Here is a 17,350-nt window from a genome sequence, read left to right on the forward strand (position 1 = left end):
GTCTTTTTTTTATTTCATTCATTTTTATTGATGGTTAATGAAAAATATATGTGTCTTTTAAGGAAGAATGCATATAAGAGATTGATTACCGACATCTTCTATTATTTGTATTTATCTGCTTAGCTTTCGTTGTTAGGACTCCTGATACAGGCAATGTCACCGAAACATGGCCCTTGTCGAGTCTGTTGTCTGTGATTGAACAAGTTCATCAAGAGACTGTGTACCTATTTACCATTTTTGTGAATTGATGCCAATACAAGGACTTCTTGTTTGAAGATATTTTTGGTTGCACTCAGGTCGTTTTGGCCATCTCTACTGTTTCTTTGCTGCACCTCAAGGTCTGGAGGTTTGTCCCTCTTTTTTCATTTTGTTCTTCCAGACTTGCCTTCATAATGTGGCTCTGCCAGACTGCAGAACCACTGTGATGGTTGTATCATTGTGAGATGGACTAAGGTCTTAGAGCTTCTGCCTGTAGACTCCTACATTACATCGGTTGCCTGATCTCGTGAAGACTGAGTTGCCTCAATAGGGTATTTGGGAGGAGGGGAATTTTTTCTAGAGCTCTGAAGCACTTCTATCTGTTAGATACCAAGTGCTTACTTTGATAGGTGTACTGTCTCTGATATATGGGTGACCTCCAGACCATTGACTACGTGCATGGGCATATGATTTGTGCACAACTTTTTCAGGTACATCTAAAACAGAAAGCTTGTGAGGGAACCCATGGGACTGTTAGATCATGAAAAAGCAAAAGAGGCACTCAGGGAGAACAAGACCATAGCAGAGAGACTGAATGAATTTTTTTGCTTTGGTCTTTACAGAACAAGATGTAAGAGATCTACCTGTACCAGAAATGGTTTTCAAGGGGGGTGATGCAGAGGAACTGAAAGAAATCTCAGTAAACCTGGAATATGTACTGAGCCAAATTGACAAATCAAAGAGTGGTAAATCACCTGGACTGGTTGACATGCACCCTAGGGTACTGAAACAACTCAAACAAGAAATTGCAGATCTGCTGTTAGAGATCTGTAACCTGTCAATAAATTGTCCTTAGTTCCTGAGGACTGGAGGGTGGCCAACGTAACACCAATTTTTAAAAAGGGTTCCAGGAGTGATCCAGGAAATTATAGACTGGTAAGCCTGACTTCAGTTTTGGGCAGAATAGTGGAAACTATTATAAAGAATAAAATTACGGAACACGTTTAATAGGACAGAGTCAGCATGGATTCATCCAGTCTTGCCTCACCATTTGCTTCATTTTTGAAGGCGTGAATAAACATGTTGATAATGGTGAACCAGTTGATGCTGTGTATCTAGATTTTCAGAAAGCTTTTGACAAAGTTCCTTAGAAAATTAAAGATTCATGGAATAGGCGGCAAGGTTCTGGTCTGGATTAGGAATTTGGTTATTGGACAGAAAACAGAGGCTAGGGTTATATGGCCATTTTTCTCAATGGAGGAGGGTGAATTGTGGAATGCTGCAGGGGTCTGTACTAGAACCGGTGCTATTTAACATATTTAGAAATGATCTGGAAATTGAAACAAGTGAGGAGATTAAATTTGCAAATGAAACAAAACTATTCAAAGTTGTCAAACATATGTGGACTTTGTAAAATTGCAGGAAGATCTTAGGAAATTGAAGACTGGGCTTCCAAATGGCAGATGAAATTTAATGTGGACAAATGTTTTTGTTTATTAGGAATTTGTTATACCACCTATTCCAACAGACGGGTCTAGGCAGTTCACAAATATAGCAAATCTAAAAGTAACATACATGAAAAGAATGCCAAAGTTATAGGAAAGAGATAATCACGCATAATAAGGACAAAGGCAGTGCAATTCACTCACAGGTCAGTATATCCTAGTTCCCCAAGGTCACCAAGAGGGGGATAATCGAACAGGGGCGCCCATCTCTAAGGATGGCCCTGTAAAAGGGCGGGGCAACCCGTATTATCGAAACAAGATGGACATCTACCTTTCGTTTTGATAATATGGTCGGGGACACCCAAGCCATGAAATTTAGGTCGACCTTAGAGATGGTCGTCCCCAGTTTTCGGCGATAATGGAAAGCGAGGACGCCAATCTCAGAAACGACCAAATCCAAGCCATTTGGTATAAGCCAGCATTTGTAGTGCACTGTTCCCACTAACTGAATGGAAAAAGCCCTTCCCTTACCGATCCGGAAAGGAAAGGGCATGCATGAAGGAAATTGCATGCAAATGAGCTGCTCGCTGTTAGCTCATTTGCACACGATTTCCTTCCTAAGGAGGGGAAACGACGGTAGTTGAGAATGACGTCCAAAATGTGGATGTTTGTGAGAAGGACATCCATGCCTGCTATGCCTCTGACACCCCCTTTATTTATTTGGATTTTGGATCACAAGTAGCAACAGTGGGATTTGAACCGTCCACCTCTAGATTGCAAGACCAGTGCTCTAACCACTAGGTCACTCTACCACTCCTCCACTCCGTTGAAATTTGGCCATCCCTGTGGGGGGGGGGCAGTTGAGGACGTCCAAAGTGTTTGAAACAAGGACGTCCATGCCTTCGTTATGCCTCCGCTGACACACACATACCTCCCCCCCCCCCCAGGGACCTGCATACTGCCCCCCCCCCACACACACACACAGGGATGGCCAAATTTCAAGGGAGTGGAGTGGAATGGAGGAGTGGCCTAGTGGTTACAACACTGGTCTTGCAATCCAGGGGTGGTCAGTTCAAATCCCACTGCTGCTACTTGTGATCCAAAATCCAAATAAATAAATAAAAAGGGTGTTGTAGGCCTAGCAAAGGCATGGATGTCCTTCTCACAGAAACATCCGCATTTTGGACATCCTCAACTGCCGTCGCAGGGAAGGACGTCCTCAACTGCCATCGCGTGGACGGAGGCATAGCGAAGGACATACTCTAAACAAAAAAGACAAAAGTTTTTGAAGTTGTTTTTTTGGGGTGGGAGGTGGTTAATGACCACTGGGGAAGTCAGGGGAGGTCATCCCCAATTTCCTCCAGTGGTCATCTGGTCAGTTCGGGCACCTTTTTGATCCTTGGTAGTGAAAAATCTAGTAAAGTCAGCCAAATTCTCGTCAGGGACGCCCTTCTTTTTTTCCATTATCGGCCGAGGACGCCCATCTGTTAACCACGACCCCGTCCCGCCTTCTGTACACTGCCAACATGCCTTGAACTTTGGTCGCCCCTGCGACAGAAAGCAGTTGAGGACGCCCAAAACTGGCTTTCGATTATGCCGATTTGGTCGACCTTAGGAGATGGACACCCATCTCCCGATTTGTGTCGGATGATGAGCGCCCTTCTCCTTCAAAAATAAGCAGGCAAGTCCCTTGATGTAGAGTCCACCTTGGGAGTCAGCACCCCAGAAAAAATCTAGCTATCATTGTAGACTATACACTGAAATCTTCTCAGTGTGCAGCCACAGCCAATAAAGCAAACAGGATGCTAGGAATTATTCAGAAAGGGATGGTGAATAAGACTGAAAATACTATAAAGCCTCTGTATCGCTCCGTGGTACAACATCACCTTGAGAATTGCATTCAATTCTGGTTGCCATATCTCAAAAAAGATGTGGAGGTGCATAATCGAACGGGGCGCCCAAGTTTTCCTGAGGGCGTCCTCGCAGGCTTTCCCCACAAAGGTGTGGGGAAACCCGTATTATCGAAACAAGATGAGCGTCAATTTTTTGTTTCGATAATACGGTTGGGGACGCTCAAATCTCAACATTTAGGTCGACCTTAGAGATGGTCGACATTAGAGATGGTCGTCCCCGGTTTTCAGCCATAATGGAAATCGAGGACGCCCATCTCAAAAACGACCAAATCCAACTCATTTGGTCATGGGAGGAGCCAGCATTTGTAGTGCACTGGTCCCCCTGACATGCCAGCACACCAACCGGGCACCCTAGGGGGCACTGCAGTGGACTAACTGATGCACTAACTGAACGGAAAAAGTTCTTCCCTTACCAATCCCTTAGCGAGTCTTGAAGGAACAGGCATGCATGAAGGAAATCGCATGCAAATGAGCTGCTCACTGTTAACTCATTTGCACACGATTTGGCATGCGCAGAGCAGCCACGCATAATGCTTGGCTGCTCTGTGCATGCCAAAGATGGCTTCATACATGCAGACAAGCTGCATGTATAATAGTCGTCTACAACCTTAAATAAATTGCCATCTACAACCTTAGAAAAGTACAAGTCCAGGTGAAAACGTCCAAATGCTCGTCAGAGACGTCCTTTTTTTTTTTTTTGAGTATGGGTGAAGGACGTCCTTTGTGAGGATGTTTCTGTGAGAAGGATGTCCATGCCTGGATGTTTCTGTGAGAAGGATGTCCATGCCTGCTATGCCTCTGATACCCCCTTTATTTATTTGGATTTTGGATCACAAGTAGCAACAGTGGGATTTGAACCAGCCACCTCTGGATTGCAAAACCAGTGCTCTAACCACTAGGCCACTCCGCTCCACTGCCTTGAAATTTGGCTGTCCCTGTGGGGGGGGGGGGGGGCAGTTGAGGACGTCCAAAATGTTTGAAAGAAGGAAATCCACGCCTTCACTATGCCTCCGCTGACACACACATACCTCCCCTCCCAGGGACCTGCATACTGCTGCGATGGACCTGAGTATGACATTTCAGGCTGGGAAAAAAAGTTTTTAAAGTTGTTTTTTTCAGGGTGGGAGGGGGTTAGTCACCACTGGGGGAGTTAGGGGAGGTCATCTCCAATTCCCTCCGGTGGTCATCTGGTCAGTTCGCGCACCTTTTTGAGGCTTAGTCGTAAGAAAAAATGGACCAAGTAAAGTCACCCAAGTGCTCGTCAGGGATGCCCTTCTTTTTTCCATTATTGCTCGAGGACGCCCATCTGTTAGGCATGCCCCAGTCCCGCCTTCACTATGCCTCCGACACGCCCCCGGGAACTTTGGTCATCCCCACGACGGGAAGCAGTTGGGGACGCCCAAAATCGACTTTCGATTATAAGTACATAAGTACATAAGTAGTGCCATACTGGGAAAGACCAAAGGTCCATCTAGCCCAGCATCCTGTCACCGACAGTGGCCAATCCAGGTCAAGGGCACCTGGCACGCTCCCCAAACGTAAAAACATTCCAGACAAGTTATACCTAAAAATGAGGAATTTTTCCAGTCCATTTAATAGCGGTCTATGGACTTGTCCTTTAGGAATCTATCTAACCCCTTTTTAAACTCCGTCAAGCTAACCGCCCGTACCACGTTCTCCGGCAATGAATTCCAGAGTCTAATTACACGTTGGGTGAAGAAAAATTTTCTCCAATTCGTTTTAAATTTACCACACTGTAGCTTCAACTCATGCCCTCTAGTCCTAGTATTTTTGGATAGCGTGAACAGTCGCTTCACATCCACCCGATCCATTCCACTCATTATTTTATACACTTCTATCATATCTCCCCTCAGCCGTCTCTTCTCCAAGCTGAAAAGCCCTAGCCTTCTCAGCCTCTCTTCATAGGAAAGTCGTCCCATCCCCACTATCATTTTTGTCGCCCTTCGCTGTACCTTTTCCAATTCTACTATATCTTTTTTGAGATACGGAGACCAGTACTGAACACAATACTCCAGGTGCGGTCGCATCATGGAGCGATACAACGGCATTATAACATCCGCACACCTGGACTCCATACCCTTCTTAATAACACCCAACATTCTATTCGCTTTCCTAGCCGCAGCAGCACACTGAGCAGAAGGTTTCAGCGTATCATCGACGACGACACCCAGATCCCTTTCTTGATCCGTAACTCCTAACGCGGAACCTTGCAAGACGTAGCTATAATTCGGGTTCCTCTTACCCACATGCATCACTTTGCACTTGTCAACATTGAACTTCATCTGCCACTTGCACGCCCATTCTCCCAGTCTCGCAAGGTCCTCCTGTAATCGTTCACATTCCTCCTGCGACTTGACGACCCTGAATAATTTTGTGTCATCGGCGAATTTAATTACCTCACTAGTTATTCCCATCTCTAGGTCATTTATAAATACATTAAAAAGCAACGGACCCAGCACAGACCCCTGCGGGACCCCACTAACTACCCTCCTCCACTGAGAATACTGGCCACGCAATCCTACTCTCTGCTTCCTATCTTTCAACCAGTTCTTAATCCATAATAATACCCTACCTCCGATTCCATGACTCTGCAATTTCTTCAGGAGTCTTTCATGCGGCACTTTGTCAAACGCCTTCTGAAAATCCAGATATACAATATCAACCGGCTCCCCATTGTCCACATGTTTGCTTACCCCCTCAAAAAAATGCATTAGATTGGTGAGGCAAGACTTCCCTTCACTAAATCCGTGCTGACTTTGTCTCATCAGTCCATGTTTTTGTATATGCTCTGCAATTTTATTCTTAATAATAGCCTCCACCATCTTGCCCGGCACCGACGTCAGACTCACCGGTCTATAATTTCCCGGATCTCCTCTGGAACCTTTCTTAAAAATCGGAGTAACATTGGCTACCCTCCAGTCTTCCGGTATTACACTCGATTTTAGGGACAGATTGCATATTTCTAACAGTAGCTCCGCAAGTTCATTTTTTAGTTCTATTAATTATGCCGATTTGGGCGACCCTGGTAGAAGCACGCCCATCTTCCGATTTGTGTCGAAAGATGGGCGCCCTTCTCTTTCGAAAATAAGCCTTATAGTGAAATTAGAAAAGGTTCAAAGAAGAGCAATCAAAATAATAAAGGAAAAGAGACAGCTGAGAGAAGACTTGATTGAGTTGAGGTCCACAAAATTCTGAGTGGTGTAGAACGGGTAGAAGTTAATCGATTTTTTACTGTTTCAAAAGTGCAAAGACTAGAGGATACTCAATGAAGTAACATGGAAATAATTTTAAAACAAATATGAGGAAATATTTTTCACTCAACGAATAGTTAAGCTCTGGAACTTTTTACCGGAGGATGTGGTGACAGCGATTAGCATGTCTGGGTTTAGAAAAGTTTTGGACAAGTTCCTGTAGGAAAAGTCCATTGTCTGCTATTGAGACAGATATGGGGAAGTCACTGCTTGCCCTGGGATTGGTGGCATGGAATGTTGCTATTATTTGGGTTTCATACTGTTGGAAGCAGGATACTGGGCTAGATGGACCATTGGTCTGACCCACTAGGGCTTTTCCTATGTTCATATGGGACATGAGAGGGTTTAAGGTTTATTAAGTATTTACTAAGGCTGCACGTTAATAGCAGTTAATACCACAATTAACATCTTATTTATTGGTCATGATTTAAAAAAATAATCACAGCTAATAAAATTAATTGTACCTGCACCCACACCCTCCCCCTTCAGTCTGCGGCACATTTCAGTATCTCCTCCCCCGATGTGATCTAGTATATCATCTTCCTTGCCCCTCCTGTCCACCTGCCTGCGATTTGGCATCTTGTCCTAACTTTCAATCCTCCCTCCCCATCACTCAGATGTTCATTAAAACAGGTCTTGCAGAGCAGTGATATATAAACGCTGTCTGCAGCCTGCTCTGGAGCTTTCCTTCCGACCCGTTCCTTTCCTGCAGAAATAGGAAGTTGCATCAGAGGGGGCAGGATAGGTCAGAAGGGAATCTCCAGAGCAGGTCACAGGCAACTAATGTGAATCATTGCTCTGCCGCTGCCCTCTTAAAGACACTCCTCTATCCCGCTGTTTGTGCTAAATCCAGATATTCATTGCTGGGCCATTCCAGTGACTGGCATTGAATATCCGGTTTAACTTTGGCCGGTCCAACTTTAACTGGCCAAGCTGATATTCAAAGTTATTCTACATATTGTGGCGGCCAAATATGACTACCAGATCTGGCTGGTCTGCCTTTAAAAATCTTTATGCCGCTATCTGGCGATATTCAGTGCTAGATAGCCGGCTGTCCAACACTAAATATTGCCAGATAGCCGCCTAAGTGCCGTTTTAACGGCCATTATGTTTTAAACATTGGGCGGCCTGTTTTAAGTTATGCCCAAGAGAGAGGGAGGAAGGATTGAAAGAGAGGGCAAGATGCCAAACTGTGGGCACCAGAAGGGAGAGGAGAAGAGGATCACTCATGGGGGGGGAGAGAGATAATATAAAATGGGAAGGAGGATAGAATGGAGGGGGAGCAATGTTTGACTTGCAGGGGAGGGAGAGAGAGAGATGCTAGACAAAGAAAAGTATGGAGGGAAGAGAGAAGAAGATATGTTGGACCAGTGGGGAGGGGCAGAGGAGAAGGGAGGAAAGGAATAGAGATAAAGCAATGTGGGACCCAGAGTGGAGTGGAGGAAGAGAAAGATGCTAGACAAGGGGAGTGAGGGGGAAGAGAGAGAATGTTGGTCCTGGGGGGGGAGGGCAGAGAGAGGGAGATATTGGTCCTTTAATCATGCGATTAATTCTGATTAAAAATTTTAATTGAAATGCAGCCCTAATATTTACTATGCTGCTTCATTGAATCACATCAAAGTGGTTTGCAATTGAAGAAAAATAAAACATGTAACGGTGAGGGGTGGATGTGGACAATGCTAATGCTCTCTAAGGCAAATGTCAGGTTCACAAGGGTAGCTGACATATGTCTTAGAAAACTCTTTGTCACCACACAGCACTCCTCAATGGCCTCTAGCCTCCAGTGCAGGCCTTATACTGCTGGGTCATCTCCTGCACCAGTGCAGCTAGTGGCCTATGTCCTATTGCACCTGAAATTGCAGACTGAGCTGCATCCTCAGATGCCATAAAGGATGGTGCATTGGCTGCATGAGGGGCAGGATATGGGGGCTACATTTAATGATGACCACCTTCTGATCTTGTGAGTGCTGCCTGGTCATATATGCCCTGTCCACATATGACTTTTACTGTCCCCTTCTAATCCTGCTGTAAATGCTGATGATATCTTTCTGGTCACCTGCCCATCTAAGCCATGTATGTGTTTTTTCTGTATGGGTACAGTTTGAAAAAAATGTATTTCCCTTGAATATCCAAACTCTTCCTTTCCTCCCTGCTGTGACCCTCAGAGGTGGCACTTACCTGTACCTGATAATATGCTTCAATATCAGAGGCACATGAACTTTATCGGAACAGATAAAACATATGTTACAGAAATTAAAAACTGATTATCATACTATATAAAACAGAGACGGGAATATTTTAAAACAATATGAAAAAGATTTAGGTTACACTCACTAGGAGGAATAGCAATGAGGGCACAAGGGACATTTATATATCAAACATGAACAACCAGAAAATATTAAAGATACAGCCCGTGGGAGGCAGACTGTCTAAGTGCCACAATTGGCATTGACCCTGGATGTTCAATGCTGGGCCATTTCCAATGACCAGCATTGAATATCCAGGTCTTTTTTGACTGGCTCAAACTTAATCGGCTATGTCAATATTCAGCACTGGCTGGTTAAATTTATAGTGGCCAAAGGTAGGACTACTTTTTAAATGGTCCGATTTGGCCGCTAAACTTAGCCAGTCAGCGCTGAATATTGCTGGTTATCTTTTCGGTGCTAACCGGCAACATTCAACAGAGAATATTAGCAGTTACAGTGGTGGAAATAAGTATTTGATCCCTTGCTGATTTTGTAAGTTTGCCCACTGACAAAGACATGAGCAGCCCATAATTGAAGGGTAGGTTATTGGTAACAGTGAGAGATAGCACATCACAAATTAAATCCGGAAAATCACATTGTGGAAAGTATATGAATTTATTTGCATTCTGCAGAGGGAAATAAGTATTTGATCCCCCACCAACCAGTAAGAGATCTGGCCCCTACAGACCAGGTAGATGCTCCAAATCAACTCGTTACCTGCATGACAGACAGCTGTCGGCAATGGTCACCTGTATGAAAGACACCTGTCCACAGACTCAGTGAATCAGTCAGACTCTAACCTCTACAAAATGGCCAAGAGCAAGGAGCTGTCTAAGGATGTCAGGGACAAGATCATACACCTGCACAAGGCTGGAATGGGCTACAAAACCATCAGTAAGACGCTGGGCGAGAAGGAGACAACTGTTGGTGCCATAGTAAGAAAATGGAAGAAGTACAAAATGACTGTCAATCGACAAAGATCTGGGGCTCCACGCAAAATCTCACCTCGTGGGGTATCCTTGATCATGAGGAAGGTTAGAAATCAGCCTACAACTACAAGGGGGGAACTTGTCAATGATCTCAAGGCAGCTGGGACCACTGTCACCACGAAAACCATTGGTAACACATTACGACATAACGGATTGCAATCCTGCAGTGCCCGCAAGGTCCCCCTGCTCCGGAAGGCACATGTGACGGCCCGTCTGAAGTTTGCCAGTGAACACCTGGATGATGCCGAGAGTGATTGGGAGAAGGTGCTGTGGTCAGATGAGACAAAAATTGAGCTCTTTGGCATGAACTCAACTCGCCGTGTTTGGAGGAAGAGAAATGCTGCCTATGACCCAAAGAACACCGTCCCCACTGTCAAGCATGGAGGTGGAAATGTTATGTTTTGGGGGTGTTTCTCTGCTAAGGGCACAGGACTACTTCACCGCATCAATGGGAGAATGGATGGGGCCATGTACCGTACAATTCTGAGTGACAACCTCCTTCCCTCCGCCAGGGCCTTAAAAATGGGTCGTGGCTGGGTCTTCCAGCACGACAATGACCCAAAACATACAGCCAAGGCAACAAAGGAGTGGCTCAGGAAGAAGCACATTAGGGTCATGGAGTGGCCTAGCCAGTCACCAGACCTTAATCCCATTGAAAACTTATGGAGGGAGCTGAAGCTGCGAGTTGCCAAGCGACAGCCCAGAACTCTTAATGATTTAGAGATGATCTGCAAAGAGGAGTGGACCAAAATTCCTCCTGACATGTGTGCAAACCTCATCATCAACTACAGAAGACGTCTGACCGCTGTGCTTGCCAACAAGGGTTTTGCCACCAAGTATTAGGTCTTGTTTGCCAGAGGGATTAAATACTTATTTCCCTCTGCAGAATGCAAATAAATTCATATACTTTCCACAATGTGATTTTCCGGATTTAATTTGTGATGTGCTATCTCTCACTGTTACCAATAACCTACCCTTCAATTATGGGCTGCTCATGTCTTTGTCAGTGGGCAAACTTACAAAATCAGCAAGGGATCAAATACTTATTTCCACCACTGTAAGTGCCAAAACGCTATTTAACCAGTCAGTGGCCATCTCTGCTGGTTGGTTAAATAGTGCTGAATATCGACTTGATAAAATATTAATGATGTGGTTGCTGTAGGATAAGCAGACTCTCAGGGCTCTTATGTGTGGATGAGTGTTTAATAGAAATAATTATTGCAAAAAATTAAAAGGTAATGAAAGAAGGAATCCAATTTCTTACCTGTGAGATGCGTAACTCAGTGAATCACAACAGAGCTGCATTCATAAAAAATGCTGTGCATGTTCACTGTCCTATCCCGACACCTTCCCCTCCGCACGTCACACTTACTGCTACGGCGGTGCTCTGAGGAACAGCATCCTCCCTCTCTCCTCCAGTTATGAGCTGGCATCCTAAGGCAAGCATGCGCTGCAGCATGCACTTTATAGGGCTGGTGGTGGGTATCTGAGTGGATGCTGTGAAGATCCTTCCCTCCGCCAGAGGGTCTCCGGGACCTTGCTTCCACCCTGGCCACTCAGCTCCCGGCCCACTGCAGTCCACAGGGCAGGGCTCAAAGAAAATAAACTTCAAAAAGGCAAAAGTCACCAAGCTCCTTTATTGTCAGGGATTCACAGTTCAGTAACTTGCAAAAGGAATCCTGCAGCCCTTCAAACAGTGCTCATGCTTTTCTCCCAGGGCCCAGGTACAGCAGGAAAAAAAAACCGTGCAGCTCTCTGCTGCTTCAAGAAAAAAAAACAGTTGGAGCCAATTTAACAGTCCCCAAAGATAGATCCCTTTGTAGTCCAACTTTACAACCAAAAGGAACCCAGGTAGCTGGGCCCCATGCTTGGGTTTCTGCAACAGTTCCAAAACCTCAAAGTTCTTTGGGCCCAGTGTTGCCAGGTGGAAAATTTTTTTCCCACCCAATCCAGCATAAAACCCGCCCAAAACCCGCCCAAACTCAAACCCCGCCCCTGACACCCCCCCACCCCCGCATCATCACCCCCGCCGTCATCAACCCCGCCCCCGCCGTCACCGGCCCCGCCTCCCCATCATCGGCCCCGCCTCCCCCATCATCGGCCCCGCCTCCCACATAATCGGCCCCGCCTCCCACGTCACTAACCCCGCCCAAAACGTCACTAACCCCGCCCAAACACGTCACTAACCCCGCCCCCCCGTGGCCGAAAAAGCCGCCCAAAAAACCGCCCCGAAGCCCAAAAAGCAGCCCAAAAAACCGCAACCCGCCGCGGGCAAAAATTTCCCGCGGCGGGTTGCGGAAAACCGCCCATCTGGCAACCCTGTTTGGGCCTCAGCCCACAAAAGGGAAAAAAAAACCTGTAGCTTACTTTCCCCTCCCCCCACACAAAAGAAGGTTTGTTTTCCCAGCAGTTCAAAACCCACAGTGCTTAGTGCCGTAGCACTCAGTTCAGACACACAGTCTCTTCACAAAGACACAGCCTGAACTCCTTTGGGAAAGAGGAAAAGATCCCACCCATTCAGGGTCACTCTATTACTTCACTGACCCTCCTCCCGCATGACCTTTCCACTTTCAGCCCCAGCTCTGACGCCAAGAGTTCACCTGGTTTTTCAGTTTAGTTTTCAAGGCATGAGCCCAGGCAGAAAGGTCCATGGGTTCCACAGAGCCTGCCTCCTGCTCCTGCTCTCTAGCAGCTTGCCAGTCCATGGACTCATTCTCCTCCCCCCTGGGCGGCTGTTCCTCTCTTACTTGATTAGGTTCCAGGTGCCCCTCCCTTGCCTTGTCAGAGCCTTCTCCCGGGGAATGCTGGGGCCAATAATCCTTATACCAAGGTTTTCCCCGGGGATGCTGGGAAATGTAGTCCTTCTCCCACCTCCATTTTCTAGGGGGCACTACCTTTTCCCTTCTCTCCCTCTCTCTCTGAGGAACAATTAAAGGTAAGGCTCTGCTCTGTCTCCCTCGGCTCTTGAGCCTCCTTCCTTCCCCCCCCCCCCCCCCTCCATTTCCATCTGTTCAAAACCCTTATCCTCCCCTTCACAATGCGCTGGAAGTGATATCATGGGCCTGGGTACATTTAAGGAAGGCCCAGGCCCTTCTCCAGCACTTTCGCAATGAGGTCTTCTTGTTCCAGCCTAACCCATCTTGATTGCTGTTCCTGTCTTGACTCCTGCCTTGCCTTGTCCTGCCTTGTCTCCAGCCTTGCCTTGTCTCCAGCCTTATCTTGTCTCCTGTCTTGCCAAGTCCTGCCCTGTCTGTCTTGTCTCTTGTTCCAGTCTTCTCTTGTCTGGACCCAGTTTTAGCCTTGTTTTCCTTGTCTTGCCTTGTCTGGGTCCGATTCTAGCCCTGTTTGCCTTGCTTTACCTTGCTTCATCTAGATCCAGTTCTAGCCCTGTCCTGCCTAGTCCTGTCTTGTTTAGCCTTGTCTGCCTTGTTGTGCCAAGCCTTGCCTGCTCTGCCTGTACCTTGCCTACCTTGTTTAGTACTTTGCTGAGTGCTGTGCCTAGCTGAAATGACTCACCTGCAGTAGTCGGTCCATGGTTACAGCCCAAGGGCTCACCATTCCTTGACCTGTGACACTCACAGTTCTGTTTTAAAAGAAAACTGGTGCAAACACAAATCTAAGTTGCATAAAAAAGAAAAGAATGTGTAGGACTGAAAAAATAAAAGTCAAAGTAATTTAAAAAATTACCTAATGAGAATTCTCTATTCATCAGTGTCTTGTTTGAAAAAGTTAAAAGATATATTTAAAAAGGCATGTGTCACCAATGAATAGATATATAACTAAGATTGGATATTGTTCTGTAACTAGGATTTGGAATTTGTTGGACACTCAATATAGCAATATCTTCACTAGAAGTCCTTGGACTTTTATTCGTCATCATATTTCCTTGGCTCATTATATTTGGTTATCTTCCTGTTCTTTCTTTGACTGACTTCTCTAGGGACATCGGCAGTACTGTTAAAACAGTTCTGTAGTCTCATCTAGGCCCTCCACATTTTACGGTGGTCTTTCATCTGGCCAGGCAGAGGGAACAACTTCTGTTCCATTATCAGGAACAGCCTGGTGAGGGAGAGTGTGTCTGCAAAGCCAAAGATGGGGATCCTCATGATGGCAGCCATTTTATGAGTATTTCTGTGTCTGCGATGCCAATTGCATGTGTCAAGAACATGCACACACACAAAGGCAATGGCAAAGCTACAATCACTGTGCACCCTGCTGCATTTGAGTACTTACATATACAACTAGTATTCTGTAAAGCACGCACTCCCTGCACACCCTTTATAGAATACAGGTGCACATTTAGGCCTGCCCCCGTGACCCTTAGCGCCCTTTGTAGAATTGTGTGATCTTTCTCATGCTACAGTTTTGTAGGCTGCTGGTGTAATTAAATAAAACAGATACTGTTTCAGAAATCTACTTTTAATTATTCCTGTTCTTCATTGTTTAGGTAACTTTTTGAAGACATGGATGGATGATAATGGTCTACACACAGTAATTGAATTTTTGACTTACTTACATCTTAAAGGTAAGTAGATATTAAGTCATCATATATTCATATTTTATATCATTATCTGAAAAGTTCCACTAAAGCAGAATCTTGAAAGTGACAGATTCTTTAGTAGTGGGAAGAGGAGGCAATTCATACCAATATCCCGTTGTACTTATCCTCACTGATTGCTCTACATAAACCAATAAGATTACTAAATTCTTTGTTTGAACATAAGCTCATGCTACCACCACCAGCAGAAGCAAGATATGCTAGTACATGTTCTAGTGCTTTCTTCTTTATTGCACCAAATACTCTAGCAGACTCTATTAGAGCAGAGCCCAATTATATTTACAAAGGCGGAAAGAAGAGAAAACAAAGAATGGAGGAAAAACCCAAATGAATAAAATAAAAAGTCAACATAAGCACTGGCAAGTTAGAAGCAAAGCATTGATAAAGAAGGCTAAAAGACAATATGAAGAGAAATTTGCCACAGTAGCATTTTTTTCAGGTACATCAGAAGCAGAAAGCCTGTGAGGGAATGCATGGGACCATTAGATCATGAAGGAGCAAAAAGGGCGCTCATGGAGGACAAGGCTATAGCAGAGACTGAATGAATTCTTTGCTTTAGTCTTTATGGAAGAAGATGGTACACAAACCTATCTTTGTCCTGGGCCTGAAATTGCTGCTGAATATTTTCAAAAAGTACAATTCCCCCATATTACTTTTACTACCTTGTTCAAGGATTTTAAACCCCTCCTTCCCAATGCCTAAATGTTATCTAAACCCGGTGGAAAATCCAAATTTACCACAAAGCTGGTGCCCAGCACTCACTCAATCCCCTTATTGTCATAAGCAACACCAAACTCAATTTTTGAGGGTATGTGGAATTTATTAAGGCTGCAGCTGGCAACATAAACACAATGCTTCATTTTCATCATAACAAATTCCTATAACTATTAAACCTTAACTTTCTGTCTTCTCATCAGGTACACAGCTTTTCTAAGTGATATTTCCCTGCATCACACAGGTGTTGCCATTCGAGCACCGTGCTTGCGCTTTCTGTGCTGACTCAGGCACCCACTGTCCTTTGGATGATCCCATCAAAGGAGGAGCCAAATACCACTTTAATAATATCCAATGTCCACAGCCTCCTGACCATCTAAGCCTGGAGACCACTGTCCCAGAGTTCTTTTCCATTGGGTAGCCACCAACTGTGTAGCAACAACTTTATTAAATCAACTTTCAACTCAAACAGCAGATTTTAACAGTTAACTTTGAACTCTTATTTGACAAGATGCTGAGTACCCGTCCCTGACTGCACTAAACTACCTACCACAGACCACAAAAGTGAATCCTCGCTTATTGTGGGCTCCCCCTAAGCCCTAGCTGAGATCTGCACCTAGTGTAAGTACTTTGATATAGTCCTGGAATGTAGAGTTTAGGTTGTCGAGCCCAATATCTGAAAAGTAGACTCCACCAGTTCTATATAACCTAGGGCAGGATTCCGTTATCAAAATCGTAAATAATAACATGGCCATTTATGATCTGCACGAAACGCTTCATCCATCTGTTAATCTTTTTCGAGCCTTGTCTATTGACCAATGAGATCTTTTGCCCCTCCATATCCATCTTGTGATAATGCAGGACCAGGCCAGTCGAGACTGTGGGATCAATTGAGCAAGTGCTAAAAGATCATTTGTATTTTCTTTGTCAGCAAAATGCTATTAATATCAGCCAAATCATTGCCACCTAGGTGTACTACGAGCACATAAGGGGCAGAGTTATTCCAGAGCGCTCGTAGCACAGTCAGCATAAACTGGTCCCCCTCATCCCTTGCAGGCCCTTCCAGCATACTAGAACTTTACCTGCAAGGAAGCCAAAGTTCTCACTGGCTGATCTTCACTTTACCCTGATTTGTGCTCAATGTATATATGATTCTCCGAGGACAAGCAGGCTGCTTGTTCTCACGACTGGGTTGACGTCCACGGCAGCCCCTCGAAACCAGAATAAAAATCTTGCGGGAGGTCCCACACACGGGGTACGCCCACTGCGCATGTGCGGCCATCTTCCCGCTCGTGCGCGACCACTCCTGCTCAGTTTTTCGATTTTCCGCGCTGGAGAGAGACGTAGCTTCGTCCCTCTCCATGTCAGCCCTGGAAAACCGTTTTGCGGCCTAGCCCGCGATTTCCTTTTTCTCTACGTGCGTTCACGCGCCCCTTCTTTCTTTCGTTTAAAAAAAATCCTTATCGTCGATCGTGGAGTTGTTTTCTTTTATTTCGCTTCGTCGGCCGCGCAACCAATTTCTTTCTTTTCATGGTGCCGTTGAGAGAGGCGACGGTTGGCTCCTCACCCGTGGTGAGGTCTCCAGTCCCGGTACCGCTTGCGGTGCCTGCATCGGCGGCCTCCCAGGCTGACTCCCCGACGACTTCGATGGAGGGAGCTTCATCGCCACCGGTGCGGGAGTCTTCCTCTCGGCGTACCCACTGTGGCCATGTTTCCACGGAGTCGAGACGGGCCCGGCTTCGGACTGCAGTTCACGAACTGGTGTCCGATACCGATGGTGAGGCCTCATGGGAAGCAGAGGAGGACACGAGATATTTCTCTGACGAGGAGTCTTGCGGTCTTCCCTCTGATCCTACTCCCTCTCCTGAAAGGCAGCTTTCTCCTCCTGAGAGTGTCTTTTGTGGCCTTTGTCCGGGAAATGTCTACGGCCATTCCCTTCCCTGTGGTTATGGAGGATGAGCCAAGGGCCGAAATGTTTGAGCTTTTGGACTATCCTTCGCCACTTAAGGAATCGT

At 45.7% G+C, this 17,350-nt stretch overlaps 1 protein-coding gene across 3 annotated transcripts in view; it reads left to right on the forward strand.

Annotated features, from left to right (window-relative positions):
- GAL (galanin and GMAP prepropeptide) overlaps nucleotides 1-17,350 on the forward strand; it is a 137,557-nt gene that overhangs the window by 96,581 nt on the left and 23,626 nt on the right. For all 3 annotated transcript variants that reach the window (XM_030199526.1, XM_030199528.1, XM_030199527.1), the window contains exon 5: nucleotides 14,511-14,588. In XM_030199526.1, coding sequence (XP_030055386.1) covers nucleotides 14,511-14,588 — 78 coding nt within the window. The remainder of the gene's footprint in view (nucleotides 1-14,510; nucleotides 14,589-17,350) is intronic.

This window comes from Microcaecilia unicolor, chromosome 4, assembly GCF_901765095.1.
Source record: "Microcaecilia unicolor chromosome 4, aMicUni1.1, whole genome shotgun sequence".
Classification (NCBI taxonomy): domain Eukaryota; kingdom Metazoa; phylum Chordata; class Amphibia; order Gymnophiona; family Siphonopidae; genus Microcaecilia; species Microcaecilia unicolor.